This window comes from Phocoena phocoena, chromosome 1 (genome assembly GCF_963924675.1).
Source record: "Phocoena phocoena chromosome 1, mPhoPho1.1, whole genome shotgun sequence".
NCBI lineage: Eukaryota > Metazoa > Chordata > Mammalia > Artiodactyla > Phocoenidae > Phocoena > Phocoena phocoena.
The window spans coordinates 29630089-29646220 of record NC_089219.1 but is presented as its reverse complement, the minus strand read 5'-3'; the positions used below and the strand labels follow the sequence as shown (position 1 = coordinate 29646220).

Genomic DNA, 16132 nt, shown 5'->3' with positions numbered 1-16132 from the left:
TGCTTGCTTAAACTTGTACGTTCCATACATATTCCTTTATAATTGAGAAATACTTATTAAGTGCCTACTATGTGCCAGGCATTGTTCTAGGCACTGGAGAGAAAATAATGAACAAGCTCTTTATGCTCAAAGAGCTTATATTATAGTGGTAAGGGTGGAGGACGAGGCAGACTATAAACTAGATAACAGATATTTGAGATCATTTCAACCTGCATTAAGAGCTTTGGGAAATAAGCAGGGTATTTCACGGGTAGGGGTCTCCCCTATTGTTTATCTGCTGTGTGCCTGGTGCGTGACACATGGGAGGTGCTTCCTGAGTGTTTGGAGAACGAAGGAAGGGCTGAGTAGATGAACAGCTCTATCAGTGGTGTCTGTGGGGGGACAAGGTCACTTGGAATTCCTTTGTAGGAGCTGAGAGCTTGTGAAGATGCAAGCAGTCTCGTTTGCTAATAATCATAATTAAGTAAGAATCTCTTATTTCAACCCAGTGCCTTGGGGAGAAAGGCACAAAGCATTTGGCTGGTGAATTGGCTCCCCATGCTTCCCTCCCTGCTGTGCCCCCGCCCCTGTGAGTTGAGTGCCCACACCTGCCTAGGGGCGCACGCACACATAGACACATGCTAATGAGAGCCTAGCAGAGTAATCACGCCTCTAAGCTGTGTTAAAACAACCCATAACTTGTGTCCCAGAATCAATCCAGTAAAAACAAAACCCGTCACATGGACCCCCTGACTGTAAGTAGATCAAATACTTTCAAAGTATACTTTGTTATAATTTCTTCATTCTTTCTTTGTGTGTCTCTGGTGCTCAGGGCTGGGGACCAGGTTATGTGGGGCAGACTGAGATGTGAAGGCTTTAGCCCTGAACCTCAAATAGCTCATTCCTCAGAAGGGGAAAAGAAACTTTTGTCCAAATCACTGTGACGCAGCAATTCCCGAAGCATGTTTTCAGGGAGATGCTCTGCCAAAAGAGGTTTCCATGGTTGTCAAGTAAGTTTGGGGAATGTTGTCTATGCTCCCTACCTCTCAGAGGCTGCCCGTGAGTGCAGCAAATGCCCAGAGAACTTCTGCAGGAAAGGAACCTGCTCAATCTTGTGGGGGGTTTTTTGGGGGTTTTTTTGTTTGTTTATTTTCTTAAGTTTTGGCTGTGTTGGGTCTTCATTGTTGCACATGGGCTTCTCTAGCTGCAGCGAGCGGGGGCTACTTTTCGTTGCGGTGTGTGGGCTTCTCATTGTGGTGGCTTCTCTTGTTGCGGAGCACGGGCTCTAGGCACGCGGACTTCAGTAGTTGTGGCACGTGGGCTCAGTAGTTGTGGCTCGCGGGCTCTAGAGCACAGGCTTGGTCGTTGTGACACATGGGCTTTGCTGCTCTGCAGCATGTGGGATCTTCCCACACCAGGGCTCGAACCCGTGTCCCCCACATTGGCAGGCAGATTCTTAACCACCGTGCCACCAGGGAAGTCCTCGATCTTGTTTAACTTCTACTTTCCCAAACATATGGAAGACTTCAGCCTCCCTACACGCCGACGGTAGTTTCCCAGCGTTGCTGAAACAGCAATGACACAATTTTCCCTCCAGTCAAAACAGAGGTGCCCATTCTCGGTTCTACCCAAGGCAGCTTAGTGGGTGGAGTCGGAACCCGGACAGGGAGAGAAGAGAAAGCGACAGGACATGTCTCTGGAGCAGGAGAGAGGAATCTACTACTCCTGGCTGAGGAACCCTGGCTCCCTCAACTGGGGTGGTCCAGGTACCATGGGGCTGCAGCATGGGTGTCCCTAGTGAATAGGGAGCTCTGGGAGGGACCAGAGGGGTGCCAGGGTCAGCTGGGCTGTACTGCCTAATTCCAGGAGGCCAGTGCAAAACCACAAGCTGAGACCCCAGAGGAGGTCAGTGTATGTGAGCAGAAAGTGGACTTCAAGAGATTTGGGCTGCATTTGTGTTGGTTTTTTTCTTTAATGGGGGGCAGGCCTGCAGGATGGGTGGGCCGAGGGCAGACAACCATACTGATATTTTCAGCATCTTGAAGTCCTGTCTTTAAGAGCTCCCACCGGGGAGAGGTGTACCCAGGAGGCCCACCTGGGAGAGCTCATCCCAGAGTCAGGAGCCATGGGGGAGGGGGTGGGGGCGGGGCCTGCAGGTCAACTTTGTGTTGCGGCCTAATCAAAACAACACGTGTTTTGCTCCATCAGACCCCCTTCTGTCATTCCCGCAGCATTGTCAGAGAAGAAACAAAACAGAGAAATGGAGGTTGATTCTATAATTAGTGCACTTTCTTCACTGTTCATTCAGGATCTCCAGAGATCAATTAGCTTGCTTTTAAGCTAAAAGGCATCTGAATAAGTATTTAACCTGCATAGCAATTGATATTTAAAACAGATGAGGATGGGATTAATAATGCAGAACTGGGCTGGCTCCTTCCTCCGCTAATTTCCCAGGTTCTACTCCCCCTGCCCCTGCCCCTTGCCTCTGCCCATACCACATCCCAGTGGCCTTAGACTGGCCTCCTGGCCTCCTCAGGGCAGGGCTGTGGGCAGGCAGGCTGGTGCTGAAGGAGGGCTATCTTCCAGATGCTGACACCACTGTGGAGCGGGGCCCCGGGTTGGCAGAGGAGCTTCGGTTAGGGCTGCTCTGAGGGTCCACCCCCAGCCAGAATCAGGTCCTTTCTCTACAGCCATCCAGCCATGTCACCGGGCACATGGCACCCTATCTACCCCTGCAAGGGGCAGGGGCCTGGAAGGTTGCCTGCTGAGGGCACGCCAGCCTCAGCTTCCTCCTCTAGTAAGAGCCGATCACGGCCAGAGATGGGGAGACATAGGAGCTGGCAAACTGCATGACCTGGGTACCCGACCTGCTGGGCATCTTCATGGCAGGTGGTCTGGAGGACATTTGTGTGCTTTTTGCTTTGTCATTTAAGTATCAAAGTCCTGAACAGGAATTAGCTTTTAAAAGCAAGTAGTGTGTGTGTGTGTGTGTGTGTGTGTACAGGCACACACTCATGTACTTATGGACGTATTTATTTAATAAACATGTCTCAGCATCCTCTCTGTGCTAGATAGTGTTAGACACTGGAGCGGGAAAGAGATGCCAGGACTACTAAGGTGTGTCTCCACCCTCCAGATGCCCACAGCCTAACAGGGAGGGAGTGGGGGACATGACACGTAACACAGGTGAGGGTGGGTACAGAAGACGAATTTGGAGCTTAGGGAAGGCGTCTTAGTTGGGAGCTCCCCAAAGCGGATCCTGCAACAAGTTAGGGTGCGAGTAGTTTATCTGGGAGATGATTCCAGGAAGTATGGCGATGGAGCAGGAAAGTGAGATGGGGAAGGAGGAAAGCCAGTGAAGGTGTGTCCGCAGGTGGCTTGTGCTGTGGGTAACTGGGGCTCAGCCCCGCTGGGGCCCTTTGAAAAACTGGGTAGATCGTGTCTCGGAATTGCACCTTTGAGGGGCGAGGAAGCCGGGTTTCATCCGCCTGCTCCCTGCCTCCTCAGCTGAGGCTCTGCTGAGCTCAGCTCCCTGGCTGTTGTGTTCTGTCCCTCGCTTGCCACAGCTGCACCATCGCCAGCGAATTCCAAGGGGGGCAGAGGAAATGTCTGCAGGCAGCCCCTGGCGGGGCATGGGGGAGGGAGGAGGACACAAGGACAGCGTTTGCTACACAAGGCTCAGAAGAGAAATATGGAAACCAGCTTTGGAAGGAGGAAACAGAAGGAAAGGCGATCCAGGCAGAAGGGGAGCACACTCGAAAGCACAGAGGCACAAAGGGGAGGGTGACAAGTACAGTGTGAGTGGAGGGTGTCCTGCTTGGAGGAGGTCAGGCTGGCCTGGGAAGGGCCTCGAATGCCAGGCTTATGGCTGGCCTTTCTGCTGTGGGCAGGTGTGCATGGGGGTGGGCTGTGTGACGGCTCTGCCCATCAAGGAGGTGGGACAGCCCCATCAGGGACTCGGGATTCAGGATCTTCTTTCTTTTGGCCCCTCCGGCAAGGGCGCTCACTCACTGCCCCTGGGCCCCTGCTCTTCCACCTGATGACAGCCCATCGGTCATCAGGGTCTCTGGGCAGCACGGGAGCCTCCAGCCATCCTCCCGACATGGTGGATTCTGCAATTTTTGTTTGTTTGTTTGTTTTTGCGGTACGCGGGCCTCTCACTGTTGTGGCCTCTCCCGTTGCGGAGCACAGGCTCCGGACGCGCAGGCTCAGCGGCCATGGCTCACGGGCCCAGTTGCTCCGCAGCATGTGGGATCCTCCCGGACCGGGGCACGAACCCGTGTCCCCTGCATCGGCAGGCGGACTCTCAACCACTGCACCACCAGGGAAGCCCGGATTCTGCATTATTTGACTTGCGTGTCCCTGAGTTGTACAGACAAAGCTCCGCGTATCATCAGATCAATTAAAACAACTGCCACCAGGCTCCAGGACTCCATCAGGAGGCCTCCCCTGGGGCCCTCCGGGATTGCAATCCTCTCCTCAGATCTGTTCTTTCTCTGGATACCCCCATTTAATTTAAAGCCCCTCAGCTTCCCTGTCACTACAAAATTGTAACTTCTTGCCCTTATGAGGGCTTACAATGTGGCTTAGATGATTTATGCCATTTAAGCCTCAAAATAGAGCTATGTTGTAAGTGTGACTAATATCCCTGTTTTCAGATGACCAAACAGAGGCACAGGGCAGGGAAGGGATTTGCCCAAGTTTGCACAGCTGGGAAATGGCAGGGTCAATTCCAACTCAGGCAGCCTGACTGTGGAGTCCACAGGCTTGACTGCTCTCCCATTCTGGTCCAGATTCCAGGGTCTTCTTTGATGCTCCCTCTCGCAGGCCCCCACCTCCCTCCTTCATCTCATCACAGATCAGTCCTAGAGAAGCAAACCCAGCAGCTCCCCTCCTGCCTGGCCCCTGCTTCACTCCCTCCCCACTGGCCCTGCCCTAGCCCAAGTCCTCATCCTTAAGAACCTACCCACGGCCATTCTCTCCCTCGCCGGTGCCATGTTCCTTCCACAGCTCAGCGCGGAGCAGGGCAGATGCTGCCTTATCCACGGAGACATCCATGACTCCCTCTTCTCCCTCTTCTCCACCCTTCTAGACATTCTGATCCCATGGAGAGTTTTTACCCATAGCGATTTTATGTGTGCCCCTTCTCTCATTTCCTCTTCCGAGCTGTGAGCTCCCGAAGGCCTGGGAGTATGCCTGATCTCTTTCTGACTCATCTAGTGTTCAGCATGGTTCCTTGTTCATGGTTGTAGCCTATAAACTGCCTGGGGAATGAATGAATGAATGAACGAACGAATCAACAAACCCAGAGGAGGGGAGACACACAGACTCCTTGTCTCCTCTCCCTCGCCCAGGACCTCAGAAAGCCTATGCTTGGCACTTTTCCACTGGGCACTGCTTACCTTCTGTAAACCACCTATTATGCCCAGTGGGGGAAGTCAGCCAGTGTGTCCCCTCATCTCCTTCTGCTGAGACCAGGGCACAGAGAGGCCCAGAAGCAAGTCCCCAGGCACTGCTGAGGCCCTGAAGAGCTGGCTAAGGTGCAGTAGAAAGCAGAGCCTGGTTCTTCCGACCCACGGGCTACAGAGAGCCGCAGGGGCCCTGGCAGGGAGAAGAGAGAGCGCTGATTGCTGCTTGGAACAGACAGGGAGGCGGCGGGGAAGAGGCTGTAGCAACAATCTCACTGATTAGCGTCTCAATCTCTACGACACCTTGGAAACTTCAGAAAAAGAACAAAGCAGACTGGAAAAGAAAGAACAGACTTAGGCCCCAGAGGACTGACGGTGCCTGGGCCTGGTGCTGGGAACGTGAATGTGTCTTGGGACTTGGCTGCCAGACAGACAGGTGGCGGCACGTTGCAGGCTCGGCCGGAGTCTGCCAGGCTCACTGCAGTTGGGGCTGGGCTGGCTGGGCTGCTTTTGCAAGGGCCAAATTCAAGAGCACAAAGTTGTTCAAGAGAAAGGAACATCTCAGGACTCCAGACCAGCCCTAGACAGTCATGAGGCTTAATCAGGGGACTCAGTCTTCTGCTTGCATCTGCCCTGGGACCTGTGCGCTGGAGGGTCTCTAGGGCCACTTGCCCAGAGGGAGTGTGTGTTGGGACAGCAGGGGCTGTGGGCGGTCCTTCCTTGCTCTTCATGATGAGACGTGGCAGGACAGCACCGTATATTTGAGGTCACAGGCCACCATAGGTCATCTGGGAGGCAGGGCAATGCCACCGCTTGGGCACATTTCCAGAGACAGAAAAAGCAATCTTAAAGATAAGGGTGTTTGGCTTCCCTGGTGGCGCAGTGGTTGAGAGTCCGCCTGCCGATGCAGGGGACACGGGTTCGTGCCCCGGTCCGGGAAGATCCCACATGCCGCAGAGCGGCTGGGCCCGTGAGCCATGGCCGCTGAGCCTGCGCGTCCGGAGCCTGTGCTCCGCAACGGGAGAGGCCACAACAGTGAGAGGCCCGCGTACCACAAAAAAAATAAAAATAAAAATAAGGGTGTTTATGCTTAGGGCACTCAGAATGTTTCTCGAAACATATGACAACATGTCACTGTAGAAGGAGCAAGAAGGAAGTAGGTTCCGGTTGGCACAGCTAGTTCGAGCGTTCCTCCCCCACCCCCGGCCTTGCGTTTCGCTGTCTGTAGATGAGGTTAGTTCTGAGCAGTGGTTTTCATGCTGCGCCTGGTGGAGCCCTGGGGGTTACAGAGCCTTCTCGGGAACTGTGGCATCCAGTCTTTAAGAGTCCAGATGATGGAAATGGGCTTGGGCAGTGGTGTGCTGGTAATCACACTCTCCAGGGGGAAAAAAAAAAACCAGCTCTCATTTGTAGCACCTGCTTATTTCTGTGGTGTAAACATTCTCGTTGTGGCTGCTTTCAAGCTGCCAATGGTTTAGTAACTCACTTTCACAACTCCTGGAAAGGTAACAGTTGACACTAACAAGCTGGCTTTGGTTGCAGAAGAGAATTTACCACATGGTAGTTTTCACAACCCCTTTAACCTCCCTGGGCCTCCGTTTTTTCTTGTGTAAAATGGGGCAATAATCATTTCTGTCTAATGGGGTTGTAGAGGTTCTTGTAATAAATGAAGCAGGCGGAAAGCGTTCGGCATCATCCCCAGCACATAATCAGTTTTGTTATGGTTATTATTTGTTTTACCCATTGGGCTTTACACTCAAGATTTTGTTGGAAGAAAATGATCCAACTGCACCTGTGCTCCACCCCTGCTAACATCTTCTGGGACCCATCACACAGCACGCACGCACACACACACAATCCTATTTCCTCAGCAGCCCTGGCGTCTCTGCTCCATTTTATTAAAGCAGAAAGCAGTGACAATTATTTTCATAATGAACTAGCTCTTCAAATTAATGCCAATTACGCTATGCAATCATGATTAAGATTATGCATTAATCAACGGTGCCAACCTACTTATTAGCCTCTTTAAATAATGATCATGAGAAATGTATGGGAAGGAAGAGAATAGAGAGGAGCCAGTTGAATGGGGGAGCTGCTTCGAAGCGGTGCGGGGTGCTCTTTCCAGAAGCCAAGACCCAAAGCAGCCTTTCTTCCATGGGGTGGAGCCTGAATTAGGACCCCAGCCCATCAGACACCGAGCTTCCAAAGCTCCCTGATCTATAGAGCCCCCTGCAAAAAAGAGAAAGGGGGCAAGAGGACCCAGAAGGGAGAGGGTAGAGGAACCCTCAAAGGTTTTTCAAAGGATGAGGTTCGGTGCTGCCCTTCCCTTCCTCCAAAAGAACTGAAAGGTAAGTGTTGTTGATACTCTCCCTGAAGCAACATCACCTCTATCTTAGGTCGGGTTCCCCAGATGCAGAGCCTGAGTCAAGGATTCAGATACCTGGGGTCGATAACAGGGAAGAGTGCTCTTTAGGAAAACCCTGTCGGGGAGTGAGCAAAGCAGTATAGGGAAGGGGACAGGGATGGACCAAGACGCAGCCTTGGGTAAGATCTGGTCTTCGTCCGATGCAAGGTGGGGCTGTTGGGAGGGCCTGTGGAGCATACCTGCACCACAGAGTTATACCCACCCTAAGGCAAGGGGACCACCCTTTTAAGTCCCAGTATCATTCAGTCATTGGTTACACACTGCCCCAATGGGAAGAAGTGAGAATAGTTCTCTAGAGAGAAGGGCAGCCTGTGAATGGAACCAAGACTCAAACCCATGTCTGCTACATCCAGAACACACTCTCTGAACCTCTGCACTGTATCTAAACATTTGCTTCCTGGGTGTCCCAATACATTCAAATTTGGGGCATCATCTTGCCCTTAATGTTCAAGTAAAATGACCCATCCTTGCCTGTGTTTGGGGGATAGAGATGGGGGAACAGCCTCTCCCCAGCAACATCTCTGAGATGCCCCAGGGCTTCTGGTTTCTCCTAATCACCTCTTGTTCCAACTTCCTTCTCTGCTGAATTTTCCATCCCCTCTCATCCCACCTCCTGCACCTCTTGTCCTCTTTCTACCCTGATTCACCCTATGCTGGACTCTGCCCACCTTCCTTCACTGTCCCCAAAGAGCACAAGCTGGGGTAAGTTTTCTGTGACCAACTTTACCAAATGATGGGGCTCCTGTAAGGAGGGAGATGACAGCACACACAGATCAGGCTAACTGGGCACTAAGAACCAGACATCACTGTGTTACTATGGCCCTTCCTGCCGTGGCCTCACCCGCCTTTGGTCCTGGGCTATATTGTCCTCTTCTTTCTCTCTTTTTGGGCCCACTTCCTGTCTATTCCCTTTCGCCTGGGCCATTCTCTCCAATCCTCCCCACACAAAAATTCAGCATTCCATCTTTGTTTCTTTGACACAGCAATTCAGTACTATCATCGTCTTATCTTCTCCATCCAGGCTCTAAGGTGCTTTTCCCTCTGAGATAAAGGCTTCCCTTCCCCTGGAAGAGGTCATAGACTACAGCCCACTGGCCAAATCCAGCTCACCACCTGTTTTTGTAAATAAAACTTCATTGAAACATAGCCTCATCCATTGTTTACATATGCTGCTTTCATGCTACAATGGAAGAGTCCATTAGACCTTCTGGCCCACAAAGCCAAAAATATTTACTATCTGCTCCTTTACAGAAAATATTTGTCAACCCCTGCCCTAGAATGTAGAAGCTCAGAATTCGTTTTGTTTTTCTAAATAGCATTGTTTCACTCCTACTTTAATAACTGCCCTTTACTAAGTCCTCACCATGTCCCATGCATTTAGCTACATTGTTTTCTTTCTTCCACGCAACAATCAACCCTTGGAAGTGTGTACCCCATTTTGCAGATGGAGAAACTGAGTCTCAGAGAGAGTAACTTCCTTCAGTGGGTAGAGCCAGGGTTTGGACTGAGGCCTGACTGTCTCTGGAACCTAAGTTAGGAACAGCTGATTACCGTACATGCTGGTTATGGTCATCTATGGTCATCTGTTTATTGTCAGCTGAGTCCTCCTTAAGAGCAGGGGCCCAGGAATGACTTCTCTTATCCCAGCACCCAGTGACAAGTGGGCAGATACCAGTGGGTATTCATGGGACTGAATTGTGTATCCACCGGGCTTGGGTCTCAGTGGTTTGAGACCCCCTCTCTCTTCTCCTCCCCACCTGCCAAGGTCTGAGAGACAAGCAAGGATGTGTGAAGCCCTAGGAAATGGCCCATTGTCCCATGACCTTTGATCCTCATTTGGGATGGGGCTCTCTAATGACTAGATTTCTCCCCAGCCTTTCTTAGAAGAATTTTTTTGGATGTTTACATTTTAAAATATTAAAAATAATACTCATTCATTGTAAATAATATGGAAAAATCAAGAAACTACAAAGAGCAAGATTAAAAGTATCCATAAACCTCTTCTTCCCAGAGAAACTCACTGGTATAAATCCTTCCAGTTTTTTTTCTGTAAATATAGTTATGTGCTTTTTATTTGATAAATAGGTTTCATACTGTAATATTATTTTGTTGCCTTTGGGGGTGGGCAGGATGAGCATTTCCTGTACCATTAAGTATGTTTTAAGAGCGTTTTTTAAAAGCTTTTTTCCTTATTACCAAAGCTCCGTGCAGAACATTTGCGGGGGAAAGCACTAAGCAAAAGCAATCCGTTATCTTTTTACTTTATAGAAAGAACCTCTGGTAACATTTTGGTGTACGCCCTTCTGGTATGTCCTTTTTGATTTTAATTGGAATTGCATTAAATTTGTAAATTAATTTGAGGAGAGCTGACATCTTTACAATATTGAGCCTTCCCTTCCAGGAGAAAGTTATGTCTCTCCATTTATTCAAGTCTTCTTTTATGTCCCCCAGTAAAGGTTTGTAGTTTTCTTGATAAAGGAATAGCACATTTATTGTAAAGTATCTTATTCTTTCGTTGTTGCTTTTGTGAATAGGGTCTCTTTTTCCCCCTGTAATTCCTCACTGTTTATTGCTGATTTATAGGAAGGCTGTATATTTTTCTATATATGTTTTATATGCTGGTCCCCTGATGAGCTTCCTGTTTACTTTCTACTAGGTTTTGATATGATTCTCTTGAGTTTTTAAGAGAATGGTAATAAGCGTCTGCAAATAATGTGTCTTTTCTCTGACTGCATGACCACGATTTGTTATTTTTGCCTTATATACTATGATTTTAAAGGCTGTTTTATTATGGAGGACGTCTGTCACATATATTTAGGGAGAATGGTATAATGAATCCCTGTGTACCCACCACCTGGCCCCAGCAATCAGCGACCCATGGCCTTTCCTGTCCTATCTGCATTCCCTTCACATCCACCCCTCCCATATTATTCTGAAGCAAATCCCGGACACCATATCCTGCCATCCAACACCCTGACTGTTAATGCCTGCTAGTTGTTCTGCCATATGGATGGGTTTTAATATATTGAGTAATCTGCTTTTGAACATCAAGTTGTTTCTAGTTTTTTCAATATTATTTCAAGATACTATTTCAAGAACATCCTTATACATAAATGTTTATGTTACTCTAACTTTTTCTAAATTTGTATCCATAGAAATGGGATTACTGGATCTTATGGTATTTTGATCCCTTATTTTCCTTGAAACACATACACACAATCCCATGATGGCTTTTCTGATTAGAAATATAACACATGTTCCCTGCAGAACTTTTTGAAAATACAGAAAAAGCACAAAGAAGGGAATTCAAATCGCCCGTAATCCTCCCACTCAGAGAGACCCCCTCTTCACATCTGGGGACGCAGTCTGCTCGTCGTCTTACAGATGTGTTCATCATGTTCCTGCATCCCCACACAGACTCACATGCATGCACTCTCTGTGTTACAAACTGTAAGCCTGCTGGAATACCCACGGGGGTGGGAGGGCAGCAGATTTATTTGTTTACTTTTTAAAATATTCACTGTTTTTTTAAAACAATTGAACAACCCGGATACCCATCAACTGGTGGTGAACGGGTAAATAAAATGTGGTACATCCGTAGAAAGTAATACTATTTAACCATAAAAAGAAATGATGTCCTGACACGTGCTACAACATAGATGGGCCTCAGAAGTGTAATGCTCAGTGAAAGAAACCAGATGCAGAAGACCACACACTGCATGATTCCACTTAAATGAAATGCCTGGAAAAGACCAATCTCTAGAAACAGAAAGTAAATGAGTAGTTGCCTGAGGCTGGAGGATAGGGTGTGAAAACAATGATTGACTGTAAGTGGGCACCAGGGATCTTATCGGGGTGATGGAAATGTTCAGTAGCTGGATTGTGGTGATGGTCACACAATTTAGTAAATTTGCTAAAAATCATTGTACACTTAAAACGGTGAATTTTGTGAAATTTCTTCATGTAAATAATACCACAATTAAGTTGATTTTTTTTTAAGAATAGAGGTTTATTTTGGGAAAATAAGCAGAAAGAACAAAATAAGAAATCTATTACATAGGACTGTACACTTTTGTTGTTTTGAAATGCCTCCTCTTGTCAATGATATGACTCCCTCCTCATCTTCCTTCTATTCTTCCTCTTCTAACGTGGGGTCACACTGCATCTCCTGCTTTACAACTTTTGTTTTTCACTTAAAAATATATAATGGGGCTTCCCTGGTGGTGCAGTGATTGAGAGTCCGCCTGCCGATGCAGGGGACACGGGTTCGTGCCCTGGTCCGGGAGGATCCCACATGCCGCGGAGCGGCTGGGCCTGTGGGCCATGGTCACTGAGCCTGCGCGTCCGGAGCCTGTGCTCCACAACGGGAGAGACCACAACAGTGAGAGGCCCGCGTACCGCAAAAAAAAAAAAAAAAAAAAAGTATATATATATATATATATATCATGGATACTTCCCGATCATTACATGTTTGCTATTATATGGGAATATATAACAAATTGCCAATTGCCATTTATTTACTGTTTCTCTGGTGTTGAGCATCTCTAGATCTGCCTCCTCACACATGATCTGCGTGCCCATCGTTGGAATCAATTCCTAGAAACCAGAGATATGAGTTCAATATGTGAGCATTTTTAAGGCTTTTGATACATTTCTAATGGCCATCAAGGAAGGAGGGTGTACCGGTTCCCACTTCTACCAACAGTTAAGCAAATGATTGTTTCCAAACACCCTCGGCAAAGCTGGGACAGGCAAAAATGGTATTTCACTGTTGGTTTAAATTGAGTTTATTTGACTATTAGAGTGGATGCACATTTCTTCATATGTGTTAATAGCTCCTTTGTATTCTTTTTTTTTCTTTTGTGAAATGCCCATCCTTGCCCTTTGTACGTTTTTGTATTGGAGGATTTGTCTTTTTTAAGTGCTTTTTATAAAATAAGAACATCAACCTTTATACTGCCATATATGCTACCTATATTATTTCCCGGTTTGTTGTTTGCTATTTAATTCTGTTTATGAAAATTTTGAAATCTACACATTTTATATTATTTCTGTGGAGTTATAAATCTTTCTCCTATGGTTTCTGACTATTGGAATGTCTAGGAAGGCCTCCTCCACCTCAATATTGTAAAATATTCACCTATATTGTCTTTTTAGGTAGTTTAGTAGAGTTATTTGCCCCCCTTCCTTCCCTTATTTCTTGCTATTTAATCTTTGCTCCATCTGGAACTTTTTTTTTTCTTTTGATATATAGCTTAAGATTGGAATCTAAATTAAATTTCTCCCAAATAATTGAATAATTGTCTCAGCACAATTAATGAATAATTCATCTTCTACCTTCTGATTGGAAATAGCCATCTTTATCATGTCTTAAATACTTATCTCTACTTGAATCTTTTTCTGGGGGCTTTTATCTCGTTCCATTGGCCTGTGTTCTCATATACCATTAGGACATGGTTTTAATTATTTTGGCTTTATGATATATTTTAAATCTGGCAGTGCAAGCTATCTCTCATCTCTTTTTAGGCTGTCTCCTGTTTAATCTTCCAGATGTATTTTAGAGTCATTTTGTCAAGTTAAGTAATACACACACACACACACACACACACACACACACACACACACACACACACATATTCTTCTATGATTCTGACTGGAATTACATTAAGCTGAAAAAGTAATTTGGAGAAAAACTGACACCTCTACCCTTGACCCTACCTACCTAGGAACATGACATGCCTCCTCGTTTAAATCTATTTTCATGTCTCTCACTTAAGGTTTTTTTGTCATTTTTAATATTGGAGTTGGTTCATGATTAGTTATTTACTATTTTGTTGATATTGTAAAGGAAATCTTTTTGCCATTAAGTTTTTACTTGTTGTTGCTGATTTAAAGAAACACCTAATTTGTGCTAACTGGTCATTGAACTTGAGTCTCCTACTAGTTCTTACTAGTTTTCATGTTTAGGGATTATTATAAGAGATTTTAGGAAGGCATTTATATCACTGGCAAATAAGAATTTTTTTCTTTCCAAGGGATGTGCCTCTAAATTCTTTTTCCTTCTTATTTCATTGGTTAATGATGTGGTGTGACTCTACACACCTCCTCTTTTTTTTTCCTTTAATGAGAATGCCTCTAGTGTTTCACCATTAGTGATATTAAAGGCCAATTTGAGCTGAAGATGCTTCAAGGAAGTATCTCTTCTAGAGCTAGATTTTTAAGCATTCTTTTTTTTTAACATCTTTATTGGAGTATAATTGCTTTACAATGTTGTGTTAGTTTCTGCTGTATAACAAAGTGAATCAGCTATACGTACACATATATCCCCATATCCCCTCACTCTTGTGTCTCCCTCCCACCCTCCCTACCCCACCCCTCTAGGTGATCACATAGCACCGAGCTCATCTCCCTGTGCTATGCGGCTGCTTCCCACTAGCTATTTATTTTATATTTGGTAATGTGTATATGTCAGTGCCACTCTCTCACTTCGTCCCAGCTTACCCTTCCCCCTCCCCATGTCCTCAAGTCCATTCTCTACGTCTGTGTCTGTATTCCTGTCCTGCCCCTAGGTTCTTCAGAACCTGTTTTTTTTTTTTTTTAGATTCCATATATATGTGTTAGCATACGGTATTTGTTTTTCTCTTTCTGACTTACTTCACTCTGCATGACAGACTCTGGGTCCATCCACCTCACTACAAATAACTCAATTTCGTTTCTTTTAATGGCTGAGTGATATTCCACTGTATATATGTGCCACATCTTCTTTATCCATTCGTCTGTCGATGGACACTTAGGTTGCTTCCATGTCCTGGCTATTGTAAATAGTGCTGCAATGAACATTGTGGTACATGACTCTTTTTGAATTATGGTTTTCTCAGGGTATATGCCCAGTAGTGGGATTGCTGGGTCATATGGTAGTTCTACTTTTAGTTTTTTAAGGAACCTCCATACTGTTCTCCATAGTGGCTGTAACAATTTACATTCCCACCAAATTTTATCAAATGCCTTCCTGTATTTTGTGAGTTGATCATATCTTTTTCCCTTTGAACTGTTCATGTGATGGAATGATATTCATAGATGTCTTTATATTGAACCACGCTTATACTCCTGGAATACAACTCTGTGGTCATGGCATGTTATCCTTGTAATAATATTCTGGTAGATTCTACTTGCCAGCACGGTATTGAGAATTTTCATAGCAATATTCATAAGTTGGTCATTTTATTTGGGCTCTGTTTGTCAGTCTCTGTTATTAGGAATTTGCTAGCTGAGTGAAATGAACTCGGAGGATTTTCATATTTCTTACGCTCCAACACAATTTCTACGTATGGGAGTAATCTGGCATATTATTGAACATTTGGGGGAAGAATCTTGCCCATAATACCGTCTGAACCAAGCGTCTTTCTTGGCAGCCCTCCTCCTTCCCCAGCACACACAATTGTACCCATCTCTCGCAGGAGGAATCTTTGAGTATGCAGACGGCCCCAACGCCCAGATCATGAATGCCGAGGAGCACGCCTTTCGATTTTCTGCCAACATCATCAACAGAAACAGGACACTGCTGCCCAACACAACCTTGACCTACGACATCCAGAGGATTCACTTCCACGACAGCTTCGAGGCCACCAAGAAGGGTGAGTGGGCCGCCCCCACTGCTCTTTCTGGCCTTGGGAGGGATAAGGCTGTGTTTGCTGTCCAAGGTCCTTAAAATGTGCCAAAGCTCTGGTTGGGTTTGGGGCCTAGAGCCTTTTCTGCGTGGTTTCAGGACCGGCCTCTGGCGCGGTTCGCTTAGGCCGTGTCATCTCTCAGGAGCGGCAGTTTGTCCGTCAGGAGTTTCCAGGCCACAGGCAAAGGCCATGAGGGAATGAGGGGGCCTCGGGAAGGGGTGGGGTATGAGAGGTGGGCTCCTGAGATGGGTAAGGAGGCCAGCCCAGGTCTCCAAATCCTCTGAACCAAAGCCAGCACTTTCAAACTTAGTTTTTCTTTCATTGAAATCCTGCCCAGGATATCAGTATTTAAAATATACATAAAACAGATTATGTAGAAGTTCAAATATGCAACACTTACTTGCCATAAAAAGACTTACTAGAAACAAAAACAGCTCCTGCTATAGGTACAACAATTCGACCCCAGCTGTGGATGACACTTGAAGTCTGACATTGGCCTCAGCATTCAGTACGTTTCCATATTATTTTTTTGACTGCATAATAACAAGAAAACCATAATTCACAAAAATAATTGTAGTAAATCCAATCATAGTTTTCCCCATATCTGAATTTTAAGAAATCAAAAATAAAATACTGGGCTGTGTTCTTTCCCA

The 16132-nt window shown here is 46.4% G+C and overlaps 1 protein-coding gene across 1 annotated transcript in view; it reads left to right on the top strand.

The window, feature by feature from the left end:
• GRIK3 (glutamate ionotropic receptor kainate type subunit 3) overlaps positions 1–16132 on the top strand; it is a 231828-nt gene that overhangs the window by 126961 nt on the left and 88735 nt on the right. Inside the window, exon 2 of the mRNA XM_065888235.1 lies at positions 15270–15446. Coding sequence (XP_065744307.1) covers positions 15270–15446 — 177 coding nt within the window. The remainder of the gene's footprint in view (positions 1–15269; positions 15447–16132) is intronic.